The sequence below is a fragment of the Arabidopsis lyrata genome (genome assembly GCF_000004255.2).
Source record: "Arabidopsis lyrata subsp. lyrata unplaced genomic scaffold ARALYscaffold_6, whole genome shotgun sequence".
NCBI lineage: Eukaryota > Viridiplantae > Streptophyta > Magnoliopsida > Brassicales > Brassicaceae > Arabidopsis > Arabidopsis lyrata.
Window position 1 is genome coordinate 5,873,119 of NW_003302550.1, and position 25,588 is coordinate 5,898,706.

Sequence of the window (25,588 nt, forward strand, 5' to 3'; positions counted from 1 at the left end):
TGGTCGTGCCATTGGAAGCTGTGGTAAGGCACCAGATCCACTTCCACTCTGATGTGGCGGTTTCACAGATTGGGGTGTTTCCATACTGTGAGGAAGGAGGTCCAGTATACGGGTACGGTTCAGGAGAATACCCGGAAGGGAAACCTGAATTGGATCTGCCGCCTGATCCATCATACATTGATGGTGGCGTTGGAGGACCGTTGTAGTACTGTTGAGATGGGGCGGAACCAGGAGGTGGATGAGAAGGTGGTTGACGAGGAGGGTTTGGCGGGTAAGATTGCTGAGGGTAAGGTGGTTCCTCCGGGTTGTAGCCTGACGGGTGTTGGAGCTGAGGAGGTGGCTGTTGCGGGTATTGTGGCTGTTGAGGAGGTGACTGGTAAGGTGGTTGATGCAGTGACTGGGTTGGAGGAGGAGGTTGATAAGGAGGCTGGTTTGTTGGAGGTGGCTGGGACTGACCAGGTGGAGGGAAATAAGGATCTTGCTGGGGAGAGAACTGGCTAGGAAGCTGAGACAGTTGAGATGAAGGTGGTGGGAGACTGTGCTGTGAGGCGGGCGGTTGGATAAATTGTTGTGGCGGGAGTCCTTGCTGAGTAAGAGATGGGGGAGCTGCAGCAGAAGCTGGTGGCTGAGGCAGTGATGCGGGAGGCTGAGCAGTGGGTTCAACATGTGTAGAGTGTGTCTCGGGCTGCTGGTTTACCTTTGATAACTGGAGCTTTGAAAGCTGAAGCTGCGCTTCAACTATTTCTTGTTTGTCCTTCAACAACTGTACACCGCTTTGCACCTGAATGCAATCATAGAAAGAAGGTACTGAGGAATCTAGAAGCTTGATAGATGATACATCGAAAAGTATGAAATCCCAGATACATAAAATATATGGAAAAATGAAAATCATGAAACCAGAAACTTCTTTCAAGTTAACAGATAAATAATTCCCCGGGTAGGCAAAAATTGGCATCCAAAAGGCAGAACAGAACGTTTGTCTAATATCTCAGATTCATGTGATTCTTAGGTATCCAAAAAGAATTAAATTACCTCTAACATGATGTTTTCAAGCTGTCTCAACTTCCCATCAGTTTTTCCATGACTGTTCCCAACAGAAACTTTGACATCATCAACCAGGTTCTCGAGATTTCGGGTTCTGGTCTCCAGCTGCGTTAGACGTGCACTGACACCTTCCATAACATGTAACAAGCTATCAGCATGTGCCTTCATTGTCCGATCAATTGCAGATATAATCGCTGACTCAGGGGAATTTCGATCCTTCTCAGCAAACAACTTTGAAGGTTCAAGAGAGTCCATAGAACCATAACTCTGCAAGAACGAACAAATGCAACAAGCAAGGCTAAGTGTGATCACTATCATTATCCTAACCATGCAAGCATCAAGCAAGATTAAATGAAACATAAAAGTAAACAATAGCTGGAGATCATATATACTACCTAAAAATCAGTTAGTATTCTACAAAACCTTATAGTGTAGCAAACATTTATAAACAGATAAGCAAATGTAAACACAGTGTAACCACAACTAGTATATATCAATTAACACAGTCGAAACCTTAGAACCGATTCTAATAAGCCAAATAACGTAAAATCGTAATAAACTAATGAAGCCAACAAAACGAAGGAGATTTGATCATAAAGACCGGTTTAGGAGAGAGATGAGAATTTAGGAATATATTACTCTTGCGGAAGAAGCTGAAACCGGTTTGGGATCAGACGCATCCCAAACCCTAGCAGCCGTGGAATTAACAGATCCGGCGAGATCTAAAGCGTGGTGAGACAATCCGACGGAGGCATTAGGGCGGATAGGATGGAAATCATAGCTAGGGAAGATAGCTTCCTTGTTCGATTCCAATCCATTATCGCCGACACGGTGTTTCTGATGATGATCGCCGTCTTGTGAATTATTGTTGTCGTTCATGAGATCCATTATCTGCTTATCCGAGAACAGAGCCGTATTCATCGATCGAAAGATTGCATTATATCATTATTTTAGTCTCCCTTGATTTTTATATGATTTTCTAACTTCCTGCAGAAAGAAAAATATAATTTTCCATCGGCCAAATGTTGCTTTTCTAAGTCAGCAGCATTAATAATTTCTACTGTACCGTGTCAACATCACCCATTTTGAAGAGTTGGTTTAGCCCATTGGACTTGGAGACTTAACGAGCCCATGACTATTTACCTTCTTCTCCAACGATTATTTACCTTCTCCTACTCCAAAGCAGGATTTTACTGCATTTACGTGTATGAGTGAATATAATTAGACCAAAAAAATCTTTAACACTGTGATTGGTGGGATACGCCAAGCCCTTGCAATAGTGCAACACATGGGCGACGATTGTGAGCACAAATAGCAAGCTATTGTGATGGCTCACTACCTAAATAAATTGAGTTAATATCGTGTGAACCGATGGTCCACATATCAGATATTAAACTGATAAGAACAGATACTACACTTGATCTTAGCTCAAAAGGCCGAGAAAGGTATGCTTTGTTAAGTAAATCGTGATCCTTTATATAGCAAAACTTCGGCTTTGTTTTGGAAATACCCTTCCGATATGGGACTACTTTCACGTAAATCAGCTCATAAGTAGTTTATTGTAGAACAGCTAAGAAATTTTAGGTTTATAGATCGTTGAGGAAATTTGGTTTATTTAGAAAATTTTCAAGTTAATGATTGATAGAGTTGATCTCAATAAGAGACAACCCTCCAAAAATAGGCGCATGCCGCTTAGTACGACAAGCACACGGTATTCTTTAGTAAAAGGCGAAAGAATAGTTCGCTATGTGCTTATCGCACGGCTCCGTGAATTATAGACGAATGCTATTTCCATATTTATATATGACTTGAGGTTGTTGTCTTTCTCTGTGTGTTTACGATGTGGGACTAAAACCAATATATGCAAAATCACGCGCTCTCTCTTTTGTAGGCTTTGTCAATCGCACAATGAATATGGGCTTTTATTACTTTTTCCCCACTCTCCACTCCACGCAAGTTATTAAACCAAATTGAATAATTTGGGCTTTTATAACTTTCCCAGTTTTCGTAATTGTGAGGTCATTTTGATCTAAATATAGAATATAGGGACCATAGAAAACTTTTAATACCGGAAAAATTGCTAGTACAAAACTCGCCGTTGTACTTTCATAAAAGTACAATGATGATTTTCTTCTTTTAATCAATTCTGCAGTACACAAGTCCGAAGTTTTTTCTTGTACTATACAAAACGTAAATGAATGCAACAAAACTTGCCCGTGTGTACTACACAATTGTTGTGGTATTATTGTGTACTACCCAATCCCTTCCTTGTCTGTGTATATATAGTTTCCAGCATGTTTGAGACAAACCGAAACTCAAATTGTAATGAAGAGAAGATATATTTTGAAGGTAGTGGATCTCGACAGGGTTGATATGAGGACACATGTGTAATCAACGGCTGTAATGACGCCACGTCATTGTTACATGTGTTCTCAGGTCACCCCTGCTGAGCTCTTTCTCTACCGACCATCTTTATCAATGCCGTGGCTTTTATCGTTTACCAAATGGTGTAAGTTTCTATGTAAATTCGATATCTGTTGTATTACAACTGAAATCACAAATAGTACAAACATAATAACTCTTGGTAATCTTACGTACCTATGTGTAATATATGCTATGAATGGTGAAGGATCTACTTAATTGTCTTGCTCTTTGTCCTCTAACAAGATAGACTGCCAAAGAAACAGAGGAAGCAAAGAAACCCACCATGAGTTCATCATAATGTTTGTGATGTTAATTTCTTAGTTTAAGCGATGATTGTGAAAGAAAAGTTTACTTCACGGAGTAGGCGGAGAGCTGCGGGACGAGTGAACTTCCTGGCGAAGAGAAAGCACGGCGACGGTTTACCTTTATGGCTACACCATTCTCGCCGGTATTCAGTCTCGTAGTTGATATTGTCGATTCCCTGTGAATCAATGTGTTTGGTTAGAGATTCTATTTCTGTTTTAAGTTTGCAATTGGTTATAGCTATATCAAGAAAAAAGAAGAAGATTACATACATTTTAATCGAGAGTTTTAGTTCTACCAAAGAAAAGGTTGGTCTTACGGAGGTGTACCTTAATGGACTGTATAAGATCAGGAGTAGCATCAGAAAACTTGTAAGTCATAGGATGCCATCCACGACGTTCATTACTTTTAGAGGAAGAAAGGTCCCAAGCTGAGTGTGTCAGTGATCGTCGTGTGAGTTCGCTATCCACACCCTTTTGCTGAAAATTTAAGAAGCATTACCAGATTTGATTACTTGTACCATTCATTTCTAAACGACAACGCATATGGTTGGATCAAACATTAATCTTACAGAAAGCAATGTCTGAACGTAGTGCTCATCAGGTATACAGTTGTGTTCCTTCCAACCTTCAGCTGGCTACACAATAAGACTACATTAGTACAACACATCGTATCCTGGTCATCAAACCGTAAATGCCTGCCAGATTCTACAGACTAAAAGTGCAGGAATCGAATGAGCATGAGCTTACGGGTGAGGAGGAACTGTTAATAACTTCATATGGTGCGGTAATTAAATATGTGACCAGAGAAAATCAACTTACTACAGGACGATCTCGCCAAAACTCTGGAAGTGATTTTCTCTGCAAGATCATATGCAAAAAAAAGTTTATGAGTGAGCCAACAGTGAACAGTCTACTTACAAAGCAACAATAACACCCAAATCTAATATAAGTGGTTCTAATAAGTCTCTCTTGGCAGCAAACCATCTTTATTTTGAAAATTAATGAATGAAAATAAAGAGTACACATCCTCCCTCTTTACAGTATCATACTAGAGGACAGCTCATAAATTCAATAACAGTATTCCCAAGCTTGCTAATGAAGTGAAGGTTTCAACAACTTACCCTGCAATGCTGCTGAAACATAGGAAAGACGGAGGTATCATTCACCACAATTTCTGCGTGTTTTCTATTCAGAACGACCCACTTCGAGAAGACAATAGGATAAAGAAAACATAGCAGAGAAAATGTCAGTTAAACTGCACACATTCAGAATGACAGAATTCATATTCATTCAGAAATACATTTTACACAACAAGGGATGGGAACTTCACCTGTGATCCCTTTCTCCAGTTATGAACAGGAATAATGGGATTCATTCTAGGATTATAACGGCTATCTTTTGTATCTGCAAAGCTGCAATAAAGAAAAATATTTAGTGATTATAACATAAACATTGTCGGAGTCAAAGTTGAAGTATGGAGTTATGTATTTAACCAGCACGGACCTATCAACGAAACTAGTAGGTGTTGACATGATGTAGTTATACGTGTAGCTGAAACTGTACAGAGGTATGCAGCTGAGAAGAAACCAAACAAACTGAAATTTAGTTAGGAAAGTGAGCAACTGCAATCCAGACATGAAAAGGTATATACAGAATCAATCTCACCTATCAGAAAGAAAAACAAAGCGGTGATTAAATGGATCTCTAAGTGCATGTCTGAGCAATACACGTTCTGCTTCAATCATGGTCGATTCACCCCAATCAACCTGTAATTAGCAATTGAATCAGACGACTTTTAAAAAAATAATGCTGCAAATGAAAAATTCATGATTTGGTAAATTGATACATTCTCGTATCAGCCACCTGTATACTGTCATTAACTTGGCGATCCAAGAAGAACTTGGATCGCGTTGTAGCCTCGCTGAGAACGAATCCAGGTCTAGAGTGAACATATATTGAGAACTTGCCATCCTCACCCTGCAAAAGCACATATATCATCATGGACCAAGCTCAGTACTTCAACATGGCTTTGACCAGATCTTTAAAGAAGAATCAGTAAAAGCGGCCATTGTCATTATTACACATGATTTTATTGCTAAGAGTACACATTCCAACTGAGAAATCGTCCAAAAATTCTCAGGGGAATCAGATTATCTGATTCCCAAACCTCTACCACTATACCTCGCTAGTTCGCTGCAGCTATGAAATTTCACATCTGATCCTCAAATACTAGAATCAGTGTTTCTGAACCCAATTAGATAAGGAGAAGAGTATACCTGAAAGAATGCATCCCAGACAAGCTCGAGAGGGAGTCGATTCCGCGCAATGAATAGGAAGGCAATCTGTGGTTTCTGATCGAGACGAGGCTTCTTCAGCGAATCGAGAGACGCAGTGATTCCATTGAAACGAGCTTGGATAAATACGAAAGTCCCCAAGCAGAAAGCGAACATCAACGTGGCGTATACCTTCCTCTTCCATCTGTACAGTAACTTCTGCTGCGACACCTTCTTCTTCATTTTGGATCGACACAGTAAATCGCGCTCAAGTCAATTTTCCCGCCATTTGCCTCCGTAAATCAGACTTCACATAGTCAATCGGACTGTATACGCAGCTCCGAATATCTCTCTATCCTCCTGTCGCGCGTCTATCGTTAAACTCGAGCTGTTTCGAGGCGATTCAACTCTCGATCTCTGGAGCCGGATCAGATCGAACATGGAAGAATCTACTTGAAATTCAGTGGAACTCCAAGGAAGATGGCGTCGAACGCAAGGGAGAGCAATTAGCGAACGGGAAGAGAAATCACGTGGAAGAAGAAGATGAGCTTTCAGCTTTCACAGAGGGAGACTTGGAGAGTGAGAAAGAAAGAGATTGCAGGTGAATCAATGACAATGAGTAGAGCTGGTGAAGTGGGCCTCTCTCTGATTTTTCTTAAAGCCAACACTTCCACTGGGATATTTTAAGCCCGGTCCAAATTATTATTTTATTTTTTTCGACAGGATTCAAAAATTACACAAAACTGGTTCGCGAAAGAATTATCTACTGTGAAAAAAAGTTAAACAAACACGTGGGGGCATCTTTGACGTTCCAACTAGTACAAAACTCGCCGTTGTATTTTCAGAGAAGTACAATGTTGATTTTCTTTTAGATCAATCAATTTTGCAGTACATATATAGTTCTCTAGTTTTTTTATTGTACTATAGAAAACGTATATGAATGCAACAAAACGTTGGCCCGTATGTTGTGTTGTGTTACTTGTGTACTGCAAATTTGCAATTTGTGTGGTAATATTGTGTACTACACAATCCTTCAGCATTTTTGTTGTGTATATATATACATAGCCCTCAGCAGTTTTTGAAGGAAACTCAAATTGTAACAAACCTTTTATTACTGGCCGCTAGAAGATAGAAAAATATCGTTAAGGTAGTGGATCTCGACAGGGTCGACATGAGAACATATGAGCAATCAACGGCTGTAAATGACGCTACGTCATTATTACATCTCTCGGTTTCATGTGTTAACTCAGGTCACCCCTGCTGAGCTCTTTCTCTACCGTCCACATCTTTTATCAAAGGCAACGCCGTGGCTTTATTCGTTTACTTAATGGTGTAAGTTTTTATTTATGTAATTTCGTTTTTCTTTTATTTACGAATTAAATTACAAATAAAAACATAGTAACTCTTGGTAATCTTATTACGTACCTATCTATAATATACGCTTTCATCTACTTTAATTTTCTTGCTCTTTGTTCTTTAACAAAAGAAGACTGCCAAAGAAACAGAGTAAGCAAGAAACCGAATCAAAACGATTGTGATGTTAATTAGTTTCTTTTATTTTTCTTTCTTACGTCAACATCTTTTAAGATTAGTATAAACATGTTGATTTGTTAGACTCACTTAGTCTAAACTGTTACAAGAGATTATACAAAGAGGGTCGTATACAAATTAATTCTGGCTTATTTTGCAAGTTTCTGTCTGTGTAAGGAGAATTTTAACACAATCAAGAACATATATAAGAGAATTTGATAGACTCTTTGACTTGATAACATCACATTCGTCCTTGAGTCACATAAACATTTCGATCCACAAAATCCCCAATAGCAAAAGATATTAATACTTTGCCATTGCCTTTGTTTAGGCCAAATGGCCAACAGTTCAAACGCAGAATCAACAAACGGGATTTAGTCTACCACTAGTCACTTTATCGTCTTCCTCTTCGTCTTCTACAAGGAGTCGCCGAGATAAATCTTCTTCTTCGGAAGGCCCACAACACATTCCACCCCATTGTGGAAAGTATATAGATGTAACAGACAGAGAAAACACAAAAGTCATCAAACCCATAAGTGAAATGCTTTTCTGTTTTCGAACACCATCACCGGAAAACAACAGAAACTGCGTCACCACAGCACCTACAGTGCCGCCGCTTCCCGTTATTCCCGCCACCACTCCTAACGATCTGTCATTATAAAGTAAACCAAACCATACCAAATTAAAATCGAACCGAAATTATTAACAAAACCGAATTGGTACACTGAAACAAACCTCGTGGAGACGAAAGGGACCACGCCAAATACGAGGCCAGAAGCAGCTTGAACGAAAACAGAGAAGACCCACATGACGGCGATTGATTTCCAGAGCGAGTTGACTCGTCCGAGTAACACGCACAACAACCCAGCCACCGATTGCACCACCCACAGTCCCCAGAGCCTCCCTCTCATCCCGAATCTTTTTCCCAGCGCGTCCGATATCATCCCTCCCGCCGGTCGCGACGCTATGTTCGATATCCCGAAACTCGCCGCGATCGTCCCCGCTGCCTCTAAATTCACGCCGAATCTCTCGTAGAAATATCCGGCGATCACGTTGTCCGTCGTTAACTCGACGCCGTACGAGTATCCGTAGAGAAGCGCCAGGATCCACGCTCTGTAATTTCCTAGTCCGCCGATTAGGATCTCGACAAAACTGGAACGTCCTTCTTCTCCTTGTACTACTAATACTTCTTCTTCAGGATTTATGATTTTGTTCTGGTTCGAGTTTTTTCTGTTACCGTTGGGAGTATCTTGGCCGTAGAGGAGAACGAGGACAGCGGTTGTAACCTGAAAAATGGCGGGAAATACGAATGACACGCGCCAGGCGATGGAGCGTGGGGAGAATTCGGCGATGGTTGCGTATATGAGAGGCATGAGTAGCTGAGAGATACCAGCGCCGACGTTAGCCCAACCGGCTGAGACACCGTTAGCGAGACCAATGACGTTACCGGAGAACATGGAGGACATCCAGTACTGATTAGCTACGAAATTAGCGAGCGAGAAGCCGACGAAGAAACGGACGAGTATGAAGGACCTCGGAGAGGAGACGAGTGAGGCGGAGAGGATTACAGGAGCGGTGAGGAAAGAGAGAATCGCTGAGGAAGTCCGTGGTCCGATGAGATCACAGAGTGGTCCCATAGCGAGGCGAGAGAAGATAGAGCCAGCGAAGGAGGCGATTCCGGCGGTGGATACGGTGGAGGCAGAGAGGTTGAGGTCGGAAGAGATGACGGGCACGAGAGGAGGGATGGAGAAGGTAGAGAAGAAGCATGAGAAGAGTGAGAGCCACGCTAGGTGAAAGGCTCGTGAGTGCGGCGAGGAGAGAGAGAATGGTCGGAAGACGGTGGCTCGGCCATCGGAATCCACAGGGATAGTGGAATCTGGAAACGACGGCGTTTTGGTGTTGCCTTGAGATGGCTCCATGTCTCTCGGAGTAGAAGAAACTCGTTGATGATGACTCTTACTTATAGACGACCACCCAATGTACATTATCTTTGAATTTAAATCTTCATGAAACATTAAAATGACTGAGAGGCAAACTTTTGGCAACTTCCGAGTGTAATTCTAATTCACAAAAAGACCTAAATGCTTACGTTATAAATTCAATCAAAATATGAAATTCATTCCTACTCTCATGGCTTAAATTAAATTTTTAACATCAATTGTTGGTATTAATTTGTAGTAGGAAAAAAGATATTCGGACAAATAATATCTTTCAAGAAATGCCATTGGGATGCGCAGTTTCTATCTTTAGCTGCCGACTTGGGTTTTTGTGGTTTTGTATTCTTGTAGAAATTGGACAAAAAAGATGAAACTTAACGTTACGCACCTTTCATACGTCAGTTACTAAAACACTAAACCATACAATCCACTTTCGGTTCCACAAAACCACCCAATAAAAGAGAAACAAAACGGCACATCACCAGTCTGGTTCAATTTCTCTTTGGTCTATCCGGTTATTGCTACTAAATCGGAGCAAGGCCAAAGTAAAAGACGAGTTACGCTAACTGATTTCGTTAGTTTTCCTCAAGTTGTGACGCCAATGAATCTATCTACCAAGATTTGCTCATCAAAAGCAGCTAACGATCTTCTCTTGATTCGATCCGTATATTAAAAACATTTCAAGCAAAACTCTCGTATGAACCTTGGGTTAAAAACCTTCTAGAGAGGAAAGAGAGTTTACCACTATTCTTCTCCCTCTTCGTCAACCAAAGCCATCACAGGGATTCCTTTAGTACTAAAACTTGTACATTTCACTTGCAATGTGTCTCCCTCTTCAAACTCTGTCTCTTCATCTTCCTGTATTCATACATAGTAAGCATCAATACAAAGCAAGAGTTAAGTATATCACCTCAAAAGTTAACTCAAGAACATGGGGGAACATGTCAAAGGGGAATTTTCTGAAACATACCTTGAATTTGTACATACCACGTAGTTCACCACCTAAATCAAGAACCAATCCACGGGCTCGAATCTCGTGGACCTTGGCCGTCATTTCTGTTCCTATTTTCAGATTTCGGGTACTAACGAATGCACTCTCTTCAGCCTTGTTCTCTGATTGATTCTCCTTCCTAGTTGATTTCTTAGCTTTTGAAGATGATACTAGGTTAGAATCAGTGCTACTGTTTTTGGGCGAAGCGGATTTTAGCTTCCCGTCCTGCTTCAGTGTCTCACCGCATTCAGCTGGAGTTTCTTCTGGAGCAATGGATTCGAGTACCTCCTCTTCCTTCTGTGTCGCAGTCAGTTTAGAGGCAGTGGATTTGGGTTTCCGGTCTGGCTTCGGTGTCGTAGCGCGTTTGGGTTTGTCATTCTTGTTCACAGGGGAAGATTTCTCTGCCTCATGACACTCCACAGCAGTACGGATGACAACTGCAGGAACTGATAATTTAGATTTCTGAGGTGGCGTTACGATACTGGGCATGCTTGCAACAGTCTCTCCAACACTAGACGTTTCTGTGTAGACAGTTGACGACTCTTTCATCACCGAGTCTTTTCCAGCATCAGATGCTGGTTTGCGCTCGGGTTTGGGCAACATTGCTTTGCGGGATAATTTAATGTTACCCCGGACATCGGTTTCGATGCACATCGTAGTGATGTACTGGCCAATATGTAATACATCTGAAACCTTGGAGACCTGGAGGATTGCATAAAGACATGGTAAGTATAAACCAAATCTCAACTAGAGTAATGGCAAAGAAAATAAAGCTCTGAGATCGTCGTTCTAAGATTTGGCAGATGAAAACATTTAGGTTTAATTGAGAAAACCATACTCAGGGGAAAACATGCGGACACAGTTTGTCCCTAAGAAAGCTTACTGGTTCATGAGATAGCTCAGACATATGTAGTAGACCTTGCTGACCACCACTGAACTCAACAAATGCACCATACTCTTTTATAGATGTCACTGTGCCTTTGTACACGCCACCAACAACTATTTCACGACCAATGATGAAGTCAACCTAAGGACATGCATAAAATCAGAATTTATGGAAAATCATTGATCAATTAAAAGCTGAGTTGACAGAAAGATACCTTTTCTTGGGCCTTTTCCATCACATCCTGATTCTTGGCAACAATAGTTAATGTTCCATTATCAATAGACAATCTTGCACCTAAAAAAAGAAACTTATTTATCAGAAAAAATCTTCAAACCAAACTATAAGAAACCAAGTGGATATTATTCATAAGTTTATGAATTGCATTTTGAATCTACTTTCTTAAAAGCACTTGACCTTTTCAATTCAAAATGAGTTATTCAATTCTAAAGTCTTTGAAGGTCACAAGAAAGAAGCTTTTAACAATTAAAGTTGAAGTCAAGAAAACACCTGTTTCCTCTTCAATCTTTCTTTTGAGTACACCCATAGGTCCGATCAAGCTACGAAGTGAGTCATTGGTGTACTTGAACGTTGCTGCAAGACAGACATAATTCTGGAGTTTGAGCAGGGGAAATTCTATTAGCTAAGGTTAAAGAAAAAACAAGTGGGAAAAAAACCTAGCCGAGGTGAATAAGCCCCATCCTGGGCTCGGGGGGAATTTATGTTTCTCTCCATGTGGTCAAGAATCTGAAGACGGGCTTCACGTGCATTTTCTAAGGATTCACAAACTATGTCCAATGGTATTCCAGCTGGCTTTATATCCAGCTGAATCGCCGTCACACCATTTCGTGTGCCAGCAATCTTGAAATCCATATCTCCAAGATGATCTTCCAAACCCTGAGAAATCATTGTATGTAGTTCTATAAAATCCATTTTAGCAACTTAGTACTACTCATGGTTATAGACAAACAAAGGTTAAATTAACTATTGCACTGCAACACATTTCAGTTTCATGATTAATCTCATAACAAACCATATAAAAGAAAAGACAACAAATTAAAATAAGAGAACTCACGAGAATATCGGTTACTATACGGTAGTCCTTTATTTCACCACTTGATGGATCTACATCGGTGATAAGACCAACGGATACACCCGCAACATGAGCTCGCAAAGGAATTCCGGCATCCATCAATGCCATACTACCTGAGAAGCGGAACACCTTTCATTATGAAGTTAACATAGAAACATATGGTAGTTTGCACTGGCTTGCAAAAACACAATACACACTGGTCTGTGAGTGAGTATATATACCTCCACAAACACTTGCCATCGACGTGGATCCATCTGAGGACATTACTTCTGAATTTATACGAACAGTATAAGGAAAAGCCTCTTCAGGGGGCAAGACAGCAAGCAATGCTTTCTCAGCAAGTGTTCCTACAGAAAATGTAAAACACTGTCAAGCATAAAGCACAAAAAAGTTTCCTTAGATGAAAAAAGATAGGGAAACTTGAGGATAAAATGTACCAGCAATATTTTGTTTGAAAAATGTGAATTAGGACATTAAATGCAAATAGAGAAAGGAAACCAAAGATTTTACCATGACCAACTTCACGCCTGTTAAGGCCTCCTCGTTTTCCGACTTCATTTGTACAATATGGTGGAAAGCTGTAGTGAAGCATAAATCTCTTTTTCGGGGGGCCAACAAGGGAATCCAAGCTTTGTGCCTCTCCCGGGGCTCCAAGTGTGACAGTACAGAGCACCTTTTAATACACATACGAAACATCTTTAAGTAAGATTCTCATTGAATGCAGTGAACTGATTAAGCTTTAATTTAACACTTCAGGCACCTTTTGAAGCGAAAAGAAAATGAAACTAAGCTAGGAAAGCAACCTTCAGAAGTGATACAAAGTACAGAAACCTTCTGCTACCTAATACCATGAGATTCCCTTTTTTTGTTTGGTTCAAAAGGTATACAACTATAGGCGTTATTGGGAAAAAGTTTCTCCCATTATTTTATACACCCTGCAGCTAAAGTTTGAGGACAAACCTGCGTATCTCCACGTGAGAAAAGTGCTGATCCATGCAGCGCAGGTAAGTAATGCGATTCACAGTAGATGGGCCTAACTTCATCAAGATGTCTTCCGTCGACTCGAAATCCATCTGATATCATCCTTGAACGGACTACCTGATATTGTAGTTAAAGGGACAAAGTAGTAAGGCGGGGAAGAATAGGACAAATGCAAAAGCCTATAACACATCACTAGTGGCTGTCTACGCAATCTCTGAAAGCTCTTAAGATCCATACATTTTAATGTGTCTTAAAATGAAAAAGAGCATCTCAACTATCTCAGTAACAAAGAACTAACCAACTATTTTCACAAACATCGTAGAGTCTGGCCTAGATAGATTAGACAAAAAAAAAGAGTTGATATTGCTATTCAATTATGAACATTTTCATTATCTGATTCAAGCACTAGTTTTTATGTCAAGTTTATCAGAACAGGATCGCCCAAAACAAGAGCAAAGAGTAACAAAGTATATTTCAAAATATTGATTTACAAAGCTTACCTTCTTTCTCACTGTATCAACAGCCTTTGGAAGGATGCTCAAGCTTTCTTGATCACCCTCTTCTTCAAATACTTTTCTTACATCTTTTCCAATGTTATCTAGAGCCTCTCCACGTTCAAACTGGATATATAAAAATATCAGGCTAGCAGATGAAAAACCACTTTTCCGATGGAAACAAAGCGAACACGCACCTTTCCATATGAAGGGTCGGTAAAGACGGATTCAATACGTGTTGCAGCCAAGTCAGTCACTTTTTCTAAAGTTTTCTCAGAAAGCATGGACAATTTGTACTCCTTCTTTTGTTTCCCAGCTTTTTCTGCCAATCTTATTTGGGGATCAAGGTACTTAATAGCCTGTGTAAAAAAGAAAGTCAACACTATATAATATTACATTGTACTAGGACATCCAACAAAGGTTCTCGAACCTACCTCTGGATGAGCCAGCCTCAGAGCAGCTGCTAAATCTTTCTCTGAGATTTCACGGGATTGAACATCAATCATCATAGTCTTATCCCTTGTGCAAGCGTATATCAAATTGAGATCACTTGAGCTAAGCTATACAGAGTTTGACCACAACAAAGAGTACAAACAATGAAACAGAGGCTACAATTTGTAAATTTAGAGAATATACCAATGTACCACTTTTTACCTCATCCATAGTCGGATTGACAACAAATTGCCCACATATCCTTCCTATCCGGATGACTCCAATGGGCCCTCCCCATGGAACATCTGATAGCATGAGCGCAGCTGATGATGCATTAGCTGCCAGTATATCTGGATCCTGCTTCCCATCCGACGATAGAACACTAGCCATTATCTGAATGTGACCAAATTAAGAAATGAAGATACCCAGAAAAAAACTTCCACATAGATCTTTATATCTCAAGGGTTTTTTTAGAAATTATCATACCTGAACTTCATGGTAAAACCCTGAAGGAAACAATGGTCTGATTGGTCTATCAATGAGCCGGCCACATAACAGCTCCCGCTCCTTTGGTGCACCCTCTCTTCGCATATACGTATTTGGAATCAAACCCTGAGCGTATTGCTTCTCTTGATAGTCAACCTGACAGTAGTTTCCAAGAAGTATCAGTTTAAACAAAACACCATCAACCCATTACAGAAAAAGCAATTTCAATGACAGATTCCTGAGAGAATTCTACAAAAATACATACAGCAGAAACATACGAAAACATCTCTAGACAATTTCTTAATTCCTAACAGATGATAGATTCACTAATAATAGCTACAAAATCAAACTAAACGGAAATGGTGGAAATATGTGTAACACACAGTGAGAGGCAAGAAGTCCCGAGGCGAGTCAGTCTTAGCACAAGTAACAGTAGAGAGCACTTTGGTCTGGTCCATGCCGAGGACGACGGACCCATTTGCAAAGCGGGCGATTTTTCCCGTCTCAAAGGAGACCACTCGGGATCCGACTTCGAATTCCTCCTTAAAAGACTCCAAAATTTTGGTTCCTGCAGAGGCCGGCGAGTCTGGATTAGACGGAGCGAAACCAAGGCGGCCGGAGCAGATGGTGCGAAAACCCAAAGCACGCCATGCGAGGAAATTAGGAAGAGATGTTGACCTAGCTCGATTCACAATCGATGACATTATACATACACAGAGAGAGTGGGAGATGTGGAGTAGTAGAGAGAGAGAGGGAAGGCGAACGGAAAGGGTTTAACGCACCGGTGAGACTGAGACTACGGAGCCGACAACGAAAACTAAAAGAAGAGAGGGTTTTAGCGATCCCGGTCCGGTACGGTTCTTCTATAAATAATCGAATTTTCCAATCATTAAACCGATTTCTATGATCCCTGTTTTAGTTTTTGATCCTTGAACATTAAAGAAGGGTGGACACATAATTTTCTGTTATTTTTATCTCCTGAAATGAAATACAAAATTGAAAATTTCTTCATACCGCTCGCTGATCAGTTTTTAGTGTATGTATAAATTAGTGTTTGATAATAAATTGAAAACAGATACTGTCACTCAAATTCTAAAAACAGCTTTGGAAAATGGAAACAAAAACGTTTATTTCCAACAAAAAATTCATTCAAACCCACCAATATTATTTTCATGTTAGGTTATGAAATTGTTGCGAGCATTATTTTTGTATTGTTCCCACTTCCCGGGAATGGTCAGACCAGAGGAGGAAGCTCTTTTTTCTTCTTCTTTTGAGATCAGACAAGAGGAAGCTCTTTGAGCTGGGTTTTGAGCTTAGAGGCTACTGCATCAATGAACTCTTCCGTGTTCAAAAACAAATCCCTACTCACCCTGCATTTAAAATGTTTTATTTCACCATCAAGAACGATAATAGAACAGTAACAGCATTTAAACTGAATCCAGTATGAATCGGTTAGGCTCCTATATGGTTTTCTATCAAAATACACAACTTAATTAGAGTTTCAAGCACAATCATCAGCTTGGAACCGGATCAGTTTGGATTTGATTTCAGATTAAAGTTCAAAGACGGTTTAAGCTCCTTCGTATTTCATGCAAATGACCAGGTTGTAATGGAAAAGTAGCTGCTAGTAAGAATAGGAAAGACTACTTACTTGGGACCATGGATTAAAAGGGCAAGATCCTTGGTCATTTTCCCTGTCTCAACAGTGTTTACACATGACGACTCTAGCTTCTTCACGAAATCCATTAATTTTTCGTTCTTATCCAGTTTCGCCCTTGAGAAGCAAATAGGGTAAAAAAATCCCATCAAAATGATGATCAGGAGAAACTAGATTACATATCACAAGAACGTTGTAAGTGGAATAGGTAAATGCATGAAGAAATGCAGAATTTAGTTAGCTAATATAACTAGAATCCTAAAACAAAGGATGATAAAGCCGTGTGTGGAAGACGAGACCTGTGTTCTAAGCCGCGTGTCCATGCAAATATGGAGGCTATGCTGTTAGTACTGGTTTCTTGTCCCTTTTGGTGCAGTCGGAAATGCCGAGTTACTGTTCCATGAGCCGCTTCCGACTCGAGTGTTTTCCCATCAGCGGACAGCTGAACAAAACATATCATATCAAGACTTTCATTTGCAAAGACAAATTGAATCTTGGCTTTCGGTTATCGATACAAACCAAAATGGAGGTCATGAGGCCTAATGAGCCAAACCCTACATTTGGAAAAAAGAAAGGAAGTCGTAAGTATCTTATTTGCTGTATCGATACAAAAATAATAAGTAAAGAACTATATTTTTGAATTTATACCTTGGGCAAGAAGATCGCTTTGAACATCACCGTCGTAGTTTTTGCAAGCCCAGACATAGCCACCTTCACTTTTGACTGCGTAAGCCACCATGTCATCGATTAAGCGGTGCTCATACCTAAACCACCAATACCATTTACATAATACCTTTACTGAATATGTAAAGAAAGAGGACGCAGAACACAATTTTTAAGTAAGAGCATATAGATATTAACCAGATTGAGTGCTCTTCAAACTTTTGCTTCCAATTCGCCTCATAAACTTCTTGAAATATGTCCTTAAATCTGTATTGTTCCACCACATATTAAAGCAGCTCGCTTACTGAAAACCCGGAATTGGAAATCACCAAGAAGATAAAAACAAACCTGCCATCATATTTCTTGAGAATTGTGTTCTTGGTGCTCAAGTATAGTGGCCATTTCTTAGTTAATGCCATCGCCATAGATGACTCAGCAAAAGCTCGAATGGACTGGAATGTCACAAAACCAGCATGGTTGTCACAAACTAAAACCATGCCAAAACTAAAACCAGTTACTAAAAGAGACAGACCTCATCTACGTTGTACATAGCAAGTGCGACACCTGGGCCTTTGAAATCATATACATCTAGCTCCACAGGTGCGTTTCCATCTTCTGGGACTAATTAGACAAAGAGATATATTAACTTAGAATCTGAACTATATGATTAGAGAATCCTCATTGTCTAATGAATATAGTTTGGTATGGTCTTACCAAAAACCATTTTCAACTTTCCTGGCCCTTTAATTACTGTATCAGTGGCACGATACTGGTCACCAAAGGCATGCCTACCAATGCATATAGGCTTTTTCCAACCTATAAAGACAAACGATTTGAGTTCTCATGTGGTATCTCAATACAGATCCTAACACAGATTCATAACAAGGCAAAGAAAAATACCAGGAACAAGCCGGGGGATATTGCTGCACATAATAGGTTCACGGAATACAGTACCTAGAAAAATATAGAACATTATGTAAGAAATATGAAGATTGAAAAAGAACCTGAATGGATGAAATAACAAGTCAAGCAATATAATCAAGATATTCTTATTCTGCAAACATGCATTGTTCTTTGACAATACAGAGACACACCATCTAAAATGTTTCTGATTGTCCCATTAGGACTCCTCCACATTGATTTCAGTCCAAACTCCTTCACTCTACCCTCATCTGCAAAAAAAAACATTAGAAAAGATATAAAAATGCTTCCTCTGATGCGAATAAGCAGCATATGTGTTGTGAAGAACATCACATACCAGGAGTTATAGTGGCACATTTGATAGCAACGTTGTACCTGAAAACAGGAAAGTTTTAAGCGCTAAATCAGCTTATTCCACACAGAGAAAGAGTAGCATCGAATTAATTTTTTTTTCTAATGCTAAAAGAATCTAAACCATAGAAAATGTAAAGAATCAGTAGTACTTACTTAAGAGCTGCTTCTGCACTTTCAACTGTAACCTTGTCATCAGTAGCATCACGATTCAGAATCCCCAAGTCGAAGTACTTAATGTCCAAATCCAGATAAGGAAGAATAAGCTGCAAACATAACAAATCAGACATGTGAGCTCCGTCAAAAAAAAAATAAAAAAATGAAATCAAATGGTACAGACTTGATGATAAATTGATTCCTTACTTTCTCCTTTATCATACTCCATATCACCCTCGTCATTTCATCGCCTGTATTTCCACAACATACAAACAAATTAAAAACATTCTCAAAGATACAAAATTCAGTAAGAACATAAGCAAATGACTTGTACCAATCCAACCAATTATCTGGCAACTATAATCAAACGTAAGTAAGGAACACTAATATTATGCAAAGAATCTCACCGTCCATTTCAACGATAGGATTCTGAACCTGAATTCTATCAGAACCGCCTGAAGAGGCAAAACATCGAACAGCTGATGCGCGATGAGACTGAACGTGAAAAGAAACACGATTCATCGAAGCGCCACCAGAGAATATACCGGAACTGAGAAATCCCGGAGACTTCCATGAATTCCTAGTAGAAGCGAACGAAGACGATAAACCAGCAGAGGTTGAAGAAGATAACATGGCGGTGAGGCTGGCACGGTACGTGAAAACGCCGTGCGTGAGCTTATTCAGCATCCGATACTCCGACCTCTAATCTTTCCTTCAACTTCGACCTCTGAATCTGAAATAGCTTCGCCAAGTTTATTGCTAAAGCGTGCTCTGAGTTTCAATGACGACGATTCCGGCGAAAAGGAAAGAGACAGAGAAACAAAAGAGAGAAGTATAGATTATTTCAGTGGGCCCAAATTAAAACTAAAGGCCCAATCAAATTTCCTTTTTTCCTATAAATATCAAACGGGACCGGCCGGTTAAATGTATCGAATCTGTAATTTGGTCCGGTTAGTCTCCGTATCTGGATTTGAGTTAAAAAAAAAAAAAAGGAAAGCAAAAACCCTACTAAGAGGTTTTTCTCTTCTGTCTGGTCAGATTTGTTCTCACAAACATCATTCACCAAACTCCATTGTTATAGCTCAGCTCAAGTCCTTAGCTTCTCTACTTGATTTTCCTCTGTGAGTATTTTTTACGCTATTGTTTTACTATTCTTTCTGCTTCTTTTCTTATAGAAGCTGTCGATTTGTCTGGTTATTGTGTTTGGTTTCCTGTTTATTAACCACTTGTGTCAGAAATTTGTGCTTCTTTGTTGAAACCTAGGTTGTGGTATCCGTAATCAAACAATAAATTGTTTACTAGCTGATTATTACGAAGATATTGATATCAATGTGGTTGACTGGTTAATATTGCTTAGCTCTGGATTTTGATAATTCAATTGGGATTTTACATTGTTGTTTGTGAGATTCCATTGTTTCTGAGTAAACAAATTATGTTGTTTAGTATTTAACTCGTGACTTGGAATTGCAGAGAAGCTGTAACTTAATCTACAAGTGATTTCATAATCTCAAGATGTTGCCAACTGAGTCAAAGAAAGCCTTATCTTTCAAAAGGTATATCGAAGATGGCGACTTAGTTATCGTTTACGAAAGACATGATGTGATGAAACCAGTGAAAGTAAGCAAAGACGCTGTGCTTCAGAACCGTTTTGGTGTGTATAAACACTCGGATTGGATTGGGAAGCCATTAGGGACTAAAGTATTCAGCAACAAGGGTAAATTTGTATACCTGTTGGCTCCTACTCCTGAGCTATGGACACTGGTTTTAAGCCACAGGACTCAGATTCTTTACATTGCGGATATTAGCTTTGTGGTTATGTATCTAGAAGTCGTGCCTGGCTGTGTTGTTCTTGAGTCAGGCACAGGAAGTGGTTCGCTTTCAACGTCACTTGCTCGAGCTGTGGCTCCAACTGGACATGTTTATTCATTTGATTTCCATGAGCAACGAGCTGTCTCTGCAAGGTAGAAACTTCTGTAATGTTTAGCTGTGTCGTTGTGCTTTTATTTCTTAAATATCTGGTCTTTATGCATCTTTCTTATACTTCTTTACTTTGCAACAGGGAAGATTTTGAGAAGACTGGAATTAGTAGTTTAGTAACTGTAGAGGTTAGAGATATTCAAGGAGAAGGTTTTCCTGAGAAACTGTCAGGTTTGGCTGATTCTGTGTTTCTAGACCTTCCACAGCCTTGGCTCGCAGTTCCTTCTGCAGCAAAAATGTTAAAGCAGGATGGAGTTCTATGCTCTTTCTCACCTTGCATCGAGCAAGTACAACGGACTTGTGAAGTCCTCAGATCAGATTTCATAGGCAAGTTTGTTCTCATTTACAGCATCTCTTTCTACTTTCTTCTCTAGTTCAAACTAAAAGAGCTGTAGAAGTAAGTTCTGTAGTCTACCCATTATCCGAATATTCTTGCCTTGGAAGGATCCTAAAATCAAAGTACTAATGTAGTGAATTTGGGACTGAAACCTCTCCTCGATTTTCAAATCCTAGGGGCTAGTACTAAAATCATGTTGTATAGACTGAAGTTCTGTTCTTTAGTCTACCATTTTTTCCAGTATGTATCGTCGACTTTCTATAGTCACACTCACACATCTTTGGATTAATAAGTTGAAAGGATCTCTTTAAGTAGAGAAATTTCTTAAGAGAATTAGTTTGACATTCTTTGGCCTTGGAAAGTCAGGTGAAGCAAAACCAACTGTCGTAGGCATATAAGTCCTTGTTTCCTTGAGAGTTTCATTCGATCTTATACCGGTTTTTTGCTCATGATGTGTTTGATTTCTGCAGAGATAAGAACGTTCGAGGTGCTTCTCAGAACATATGAAGTGAAGGAAGTGAAAATGGACACCAGTAGCATGGTTGGTGAGAGCCACGAGGAGGACAATGAAGGAATGAGACCTTGCAAGAGAAAACACCGTTCAAACGAAGACGTCACCGTTTCACAGGACAACTCTTCTAATGCAACTTCAGTCGTCATGGCTCGGCCTTGTAGCGAAGCAAGAGGTCACACCGGTTACTTAACGTTTGCAAGACTCCAATGTCTAGCTTAGTCCAAAATCTCCAACTACATTACTCCAATGATATTCATGTACTATTAGATATTTCATGATTTGTCCTATTACGCTTTCTTTTGGTTAAAAAAATAATTGCTGTGAATTTGTTTCTAGAATAGAAAGTTTGATATTTGGTAATGACAAAACCAAAATCCAAAATTTTGAAATTCCCTATTATAAATAGTACAGTTTCTACAGATAAATTGTTCTACAAGTAAGATATATTTAGAAACGCGTTTCCTTTTCTTGGTGGGAGAGGGATTACATCTATAAATATCACAAGGTCGGTTTAATTCTCTTTCTCTGACAATTGTCTATTCACAAACCCTAGAGATCATCAAAATCCAAATTCTTTTCTTCTTCTTATTTTCCCTTTTTCCATCAAGAAATTATGTGTCCGTTGAGGTTTATATTAGTGTTCTTCTCAGCGGTACTCGCGGGATATATCGCGTGGAGGACGGTGAATTCAACGCCGGCACTTTTCTCAGACGAGTCATTACCAGCCGAAGCCAAGGATAAACAAGGACTCGATTACAAGAGAAAGATGGATGATGGGTTATGGACGTTCGTTGATATGGCTAGCGGAAGATACCTTTGGAGAAATCTCAAGGAGATGCGTGAGAATAGTCAATGAACAAGATAACAAAAAAAAATTCGCCTGTTTGGCTTCTGATATGTAGAAAGTTGAGAACAAGAAAATTTGTTTCTTTGTTTTCGTAAATCTTGTCCTAATTCATCTGAATTTGTTAGGTTCATATACTTTAATTTCATTGTTCGTATAAACAAAGAAACCTTATTCTTCCCGCCGACTCTAATATATTTATCTGAAGGTAAACGAACGAACTAGAGGATAGAGATACCAAACCCACAAATATAAGTATATAACCTTAATACATACTAGAGAGTAAAGAGTTAAACAAATCTTGTAAAACAATTTGATAAAGCGTATTATTATCAAAAAAAAAATATATATGATAAAGCGTATATAAAGCTTAAGATATGAGCAGCTTACCTTGTGGCTTAGGCGCTTAGACCATCTCTAATGCCTACCTCTAAATTTTTCTCTATTTTAGAGGAGATTTTGTTCCAAATATAGAGTAATCCATTGTCTATCTCCTCTATTTTAGATGAAATTCTATTTTAGAGGGATACATTGAAGCAAAATCTCCTCTAAAATAGAATTCCTCTAAAATAGAGGAAAATTTAGAAGTGTGCATTGGAGATGCTCTTGGTCATTCATTCAAGAAAAGAACGTAACATCGGTAATGATATGAGTAGATTGGAATTTCTTTTTGTATATTTTTTTTTTTCTAAAGTAAAAACATATAGAGAAAATTATGGCCTAGTTTAGAACCTTTTGGCTATAAAACCAAATTTATATATAAGAGAGAGAGAGATTGATTGATTGATTGATTGATTGATCTATCGAGGACAACAAAAAAAAGCACCATATAATTTAAGTTTTCATTGTTCATATAGTCCTAATTAATTATGCTTTTGTTTATGCAATATTCTGCTTGGATATGTTTGTATAACTTTCTTGTAATTTAGATGACCAACTATTGTATCTGATTTCATATCAATAAATGAATCAGATGGTTTTTCAAAAAAACTTGATTCGATTTGGTATAGAGGGATTTTTAGGAGACTAGAAGGGGTTATTGGTTCATGGATTTATAAGGAATTAGAAATCCAAACAAAAATCATTTGTTATTCGATCATTGATTTTAAAATCCTAATTAAAATCATGTGTTATTGATTCTATGAATTATAAATACTAGTTAAAATCCTTTGTTATTTGTTTAGTCATTTGTTTTTAGATTTAAGAATCCAAATTATGTTTTAAGGGGGTGTTATTGGTTTATTAATTTGTAAATCCATATAGGATTTGAAAATCTCTATTAATTATGAAATCAAGATATATGGATTTTGAAATAACATGTGTTTACCCATAGATTTGATCTTTCTATTTTTCTCTTTCAATTCCATACAAATCCATTTAAAACATAATTTGGATTCTCAAATCCAAAAAAAAATGACTAAACGAATAACATAGGATTTTAATTAGTATTTATAAATCATAGAAATAACACATGATTTTAATTAGGATTTTAAAATCAATGATTGAATAACAAATGATTTTTGTTTGGATTTCTAATTTTTTATAAATCCATGAACCAATAACCCCTCCTAAATGGATTTGAATGGAATTGAAAGAGTAAAATAGAAGGATTCAAATCCATGGGTAAACACATGTTATTTCAAAATCCATATATCTTGATTTCATAATTAACTAGGATCGGACCCGCGGTCCACCGCGGGAGAATATTGGTTTACATACGTTGATTTTAATAATGCGTGTTTTAAGTTGAGCGAATCGGGTAGTGTACTTATAAATATTCATAATAACGAATTGTAGAGAAAATGTTAAATTTTTTATAATTAAACCGATCATATTGATTATGATTAAAAATAGAATTTTATGTTTTAGAATTCTAAAATTAGATGATTCATAGGAATTAGAGCAGTAAAAATAAGTCAAAAACCGTGGATCGAGCCCAAATAATCTCACTATGGGGCATATTTGTGAAAATATATTAAACCCGTAAATAAACGGGCCACACGGATTGATTCGCAGTGGATCATAGGTTTTAATCGGTTTTCGTCTGCGGGTTGGCGGATTAGCCCGCATGTTAGTATTTATTGATAAAAGTATAATTTATTCAACATTTGGTAATTTAAAAACTTTTAATAAATGAAATTATAATATTTATAAATATAATGAGATATAAAATTATTTCCTCTAATTTTTTTTTATATTTTATTTTAGTAGTATTTTAAATTTTCATTACTTTAAAATTATTTAAACAAAATCCACGGACAACCCCGCAAATCAGCATACATTCGCGGGACGAATTTGTGTTTCATATATGCTATATGCGGGTCGTGTGGACCAACTAACCATATGTCAAAATATATTTTGCCTATCACAAAACGGGCTTAACGGGACGAATCAACTCGCTTTGACAGCTCTAGTGGAAATATTATTTAGTCATACAACAAAATAGAGTTTGGACATAGGAATAATAGAATCTATATCCTATTTCTTTGATGAGAGATTGAAACTTTGAAAAGTAAAATATAACGATTAAAAATTAATTATTATTTTTCATGATTCGCAAAATTTAATAAATATATATCATCTTGTTGAATAATTCTAAAAATCATATTCAAGAAATCTTTATAATTTTAAAATTAAACTTCTTTGGTAAGCTATCAGTATGAAAATACCATAATTTCGTTTAATTTAATTAAATTAAAATTAGTTACATGGATTTTATATCTATTTAATTTACACGACCAAAATAAAAATATCTATTTAATTTATAAAATAGATGGGTTAGTTGTGATAAATTTTCTAGAAATCTTTTGAAGCAAGTAAGATATCTTTCAATTAATGCTAATTGGCTAAAATAAGCAAAATTAATGACAAAACGTTGATTGTTATGGAATTAGCATAAATACAATCATATTTTATTTGATTTCAATATTTTAGTTCGATTTTTCATTATTAAATATTAATTAGAAATCATATTCCAAAAAAAAATTTAAAGATCCGATTTCATAATTTTGGATCAATTTTCTGATTTTGACCCGACCCATTTGCATTTATACTTCTCTTTTAATAGTATAGAGATAGTGATTTTCAAATTCTATATGGATTTACAAACTAATAAACCAATAACACCCCTACATAAAATAAAAATTTGGTGGAAAATGCAAATACAAAAATAGCAAAAGAATTATTTGAGTCGAATAATATGGGCCAAATAAATGTTTTAAGTTAAGCTAAGAGAAAATTAAGCCCAATAAGGTATTGAGAGGGCCCGCTAAGAGGAGATATTATTATCATAAAA

At 38.1% G+C, this 25,588-nt stretch overlaps 7 protein-coding genes and 1 long non-coding RNA gene across 8 annotated transcripts in view; 3 read left to right on the forward strand and 5 right to left on the reverse strand.

Moving 5' to 3' along the window:
- LOC9309743 (protein diaphanous homolog 1) overlaps nucleotides 1–2,054 on the reverse strand; it is a 2,561-nt gene extending 507 nt beyond the window's left edge. Inside the window, 4 exon segments of the mRNA XM_002873629.2 lie at nucleotides 10–69; nucleotides 71–781; nucleotides 1,033–1,311; nucleotides 1,684–2,054. Of these exon segments, the coding sequence (XP_002873675.2) occupies nucleotides 10–69; nucleotides 71–781; nucleotides 1,033–1,311; nucleotides 1,684–1,965 (1,332 nt within the window). The 5' untranslated portion in view covers nucleotides 1,966–2,054.
- Nucleotides 2,055–3,383: 1,329 nt separating this feature from the next.
- LOC9309744 lies at nucleotides 3,384–6,713 on the reverse strand. The gene is made up of 11 exons (XM_002873630.2): nucleotides 6,050–6,713; nucleotides 5,637–5,750; nucleotides 5,439–5,539; nucleotides 5,277–5,348; nucleotides 5,104–5,185; nucleotides 4,895–4,975; nucleotides 4,593–4,631; nucleotides 4,343–4,408; nucleotides 4,101–4,250; nucleotides 3,821–3,949; nucleotides 3,384–3,716 (listed from the first exon to the last, which is right to left on the reverse strand). The coding sequence occupies exons 1-11, from the start codon at nucleotides 6,287–6,289 to the stop codon at nucleotides 3,681–3,683; spliced, it is 1,110 nt and encodes a 369-aa protein (XP_002873676.1). The 5' UTR covers nucleotides 6,290–6,713; the 3' UTR covers nucleotides 3,384–3,680.
- On the forward strand, nucleotides 3,468–4,050 carry LOC110227519. The gene is made up of 2 exons (XR_002331212.1): nucleotides 3,468–3,553; nucleotides 3,716–4,050. It is a non-coding gene; the product is annotated as an uncharacterized LOC110227519 (long non-coding RNA).
- Nucleotides 6,714–7,758: 1,045 nt separating the features above from the next.
- LOC9309745 (high affinity nitrate transporter 2.7) lies at nucleotides 7,759–9,789 on the reverse strand. The gene is made up of 2 exons (XM_002873631.2): nucleotides 8,312–9,789; nucleotides 7,759–8,225 (listed from the first exon to the last, which is right to left on the reverse strand). The coding sequence occupies exons 1-2, from the start codon at nucleotides 9,589–9,591 to the stop codon at nucleotides 7,937–7,939; spliced, it is 1,569 nt and encodes a 522-aa protein (XP_002873677.2). The 5' UTR covers nucleotides 9,592–9,789; the 3' UTR covers nucleotides 7,759–7,936.
- Nucleotides 9,790–9,887: 98 nt separating this feature from the next.
- LOC9309746 (polyribonucleotide nucleotidyltransferase 2, mitochondrial) lies at nucleotides 9,888–15,788 on the reverse strand. Its single transcript, XM_021021899.1, has 16 exons — nucleotides 15,257–15,788; nucleotides 14,874–15,029; nucleotides 14,610–14,780; nucleotides 14,390–14,515; nucleotides 14,153–14,314; nucleotides 13,962–14,081; nucleotides 13,441–13,578; nucleotides 12,991–13,153; nucleotides 12,702–12,827; nucleotides 12,463–12,593; nucleotides 12,065–12,284; nucleotides 11,898–11,981; nucleotides 11,605–11,684; nucleotides 11,388–11,531; nucleotides 10,484–11,206; nucleotides 9,888–10,371 (listed from the first exon to the last, which is right to left on the reverse strand). Exons 1-16 carry the CDS (start codon nucleotides 15,575–15,577, stop codon nucleotides 10,258–10,260), a joined length of 2,979 nt encoding a protein of 992 aa, XP_020877558.1. The 5' UTR covers nucleotides 15,578–15,788; the 3' UTR covers nucleotides 9,888–10,257.
- Nucleotides 15,789–15,901: 113 nt separating this feature from the next.
- On the reverse strand, nucleotides 15,902–19,452 carry LOC9309747 (isocitrate dehydrogenase [NADP], chloroplastic/mitochondrial). Its single transcript, XM_021021901.1, has 15 exons — nucleotides 19,029–19,452; nucleotides 18,829–18,872; nucleotides 18,622–18,731; nucleotides 18,452–18,489; nucleotides 18,288–18,365; nucleotides 18,094–18,147; nucleotides 17,908–18,009; nucleotides 17,726–17,814; nucleotides 17,542–17,645; nucleotides 17,392–17,460; nucleotides 17,179–17,294; nucleotides 17,050–17,084; nucleotides 16,830–16,972; nucleotides 16,525–16,647; nucleotides 15,902–16,243 (listed from the first exon to the last, which is right to left on the reverse strand). Exons 1-15 carry the CDS (start codon nucleotides 19,306–19,308, stop codon nucleotides 16,150–16,152), a joined length of 1,479 nt encoding a protein of 492 aa, XP_020877560.1. The 5' UTR covers nucleotides 19,309–19,452; the 3' UTR covers nucleotides 15,902–16,149.
- Nucleotides 19,453–19,626: 174 nt separating this feature from the next.
- Nucleotides 19,627–21,809, forward strand: LOC9309748 (tRNA (adenine(58)-N(1))-methyltransferase catalytic subunit TRMT61A). The gene is made up of 4 exons (XM_021021903.1): nucleotides 19,627–19,742; nucleotides 20,092–20,582; nucleotides 20,681–20,925; nucleotides 21,406–21,809. The coding sequence occupies exons 2-4, from the start codon at nucleotides 20,134–20,136 to the stop codon at nucleotides 21,666–21,668; spliced, it is 957 nt and encodes a 318-aa protein (XP_020877562.1). The 5' UTR covers nucleotides 19,627–19,742; nucleotides 20,092–20,133; the 3' UTR covers nucleotides 21,669–21,809.
- A 58-nt stretch (nucleotides 21,810–21,867) lies between these two features.
- LOC110227518 lies at nucleotides 21,868–22,471 on the forward strand. The gene has a single exon (XM_021021904.1). The coding sequence runs from the start codon at nucleotides 22,063–22,065 to the stop codon at nucleotides 22,303–22,305; it is 243 nt and encodes an 80-aa protein (XP_020877563.1). The 5' UTR covers nucleotides 21,868–22,062; the 3' UTR covers nucleotides 22,306–22,471.
- The last annotated feature ends 3,117 nt before the right edge of the window (nucleotides 22,472–25,588 follow it).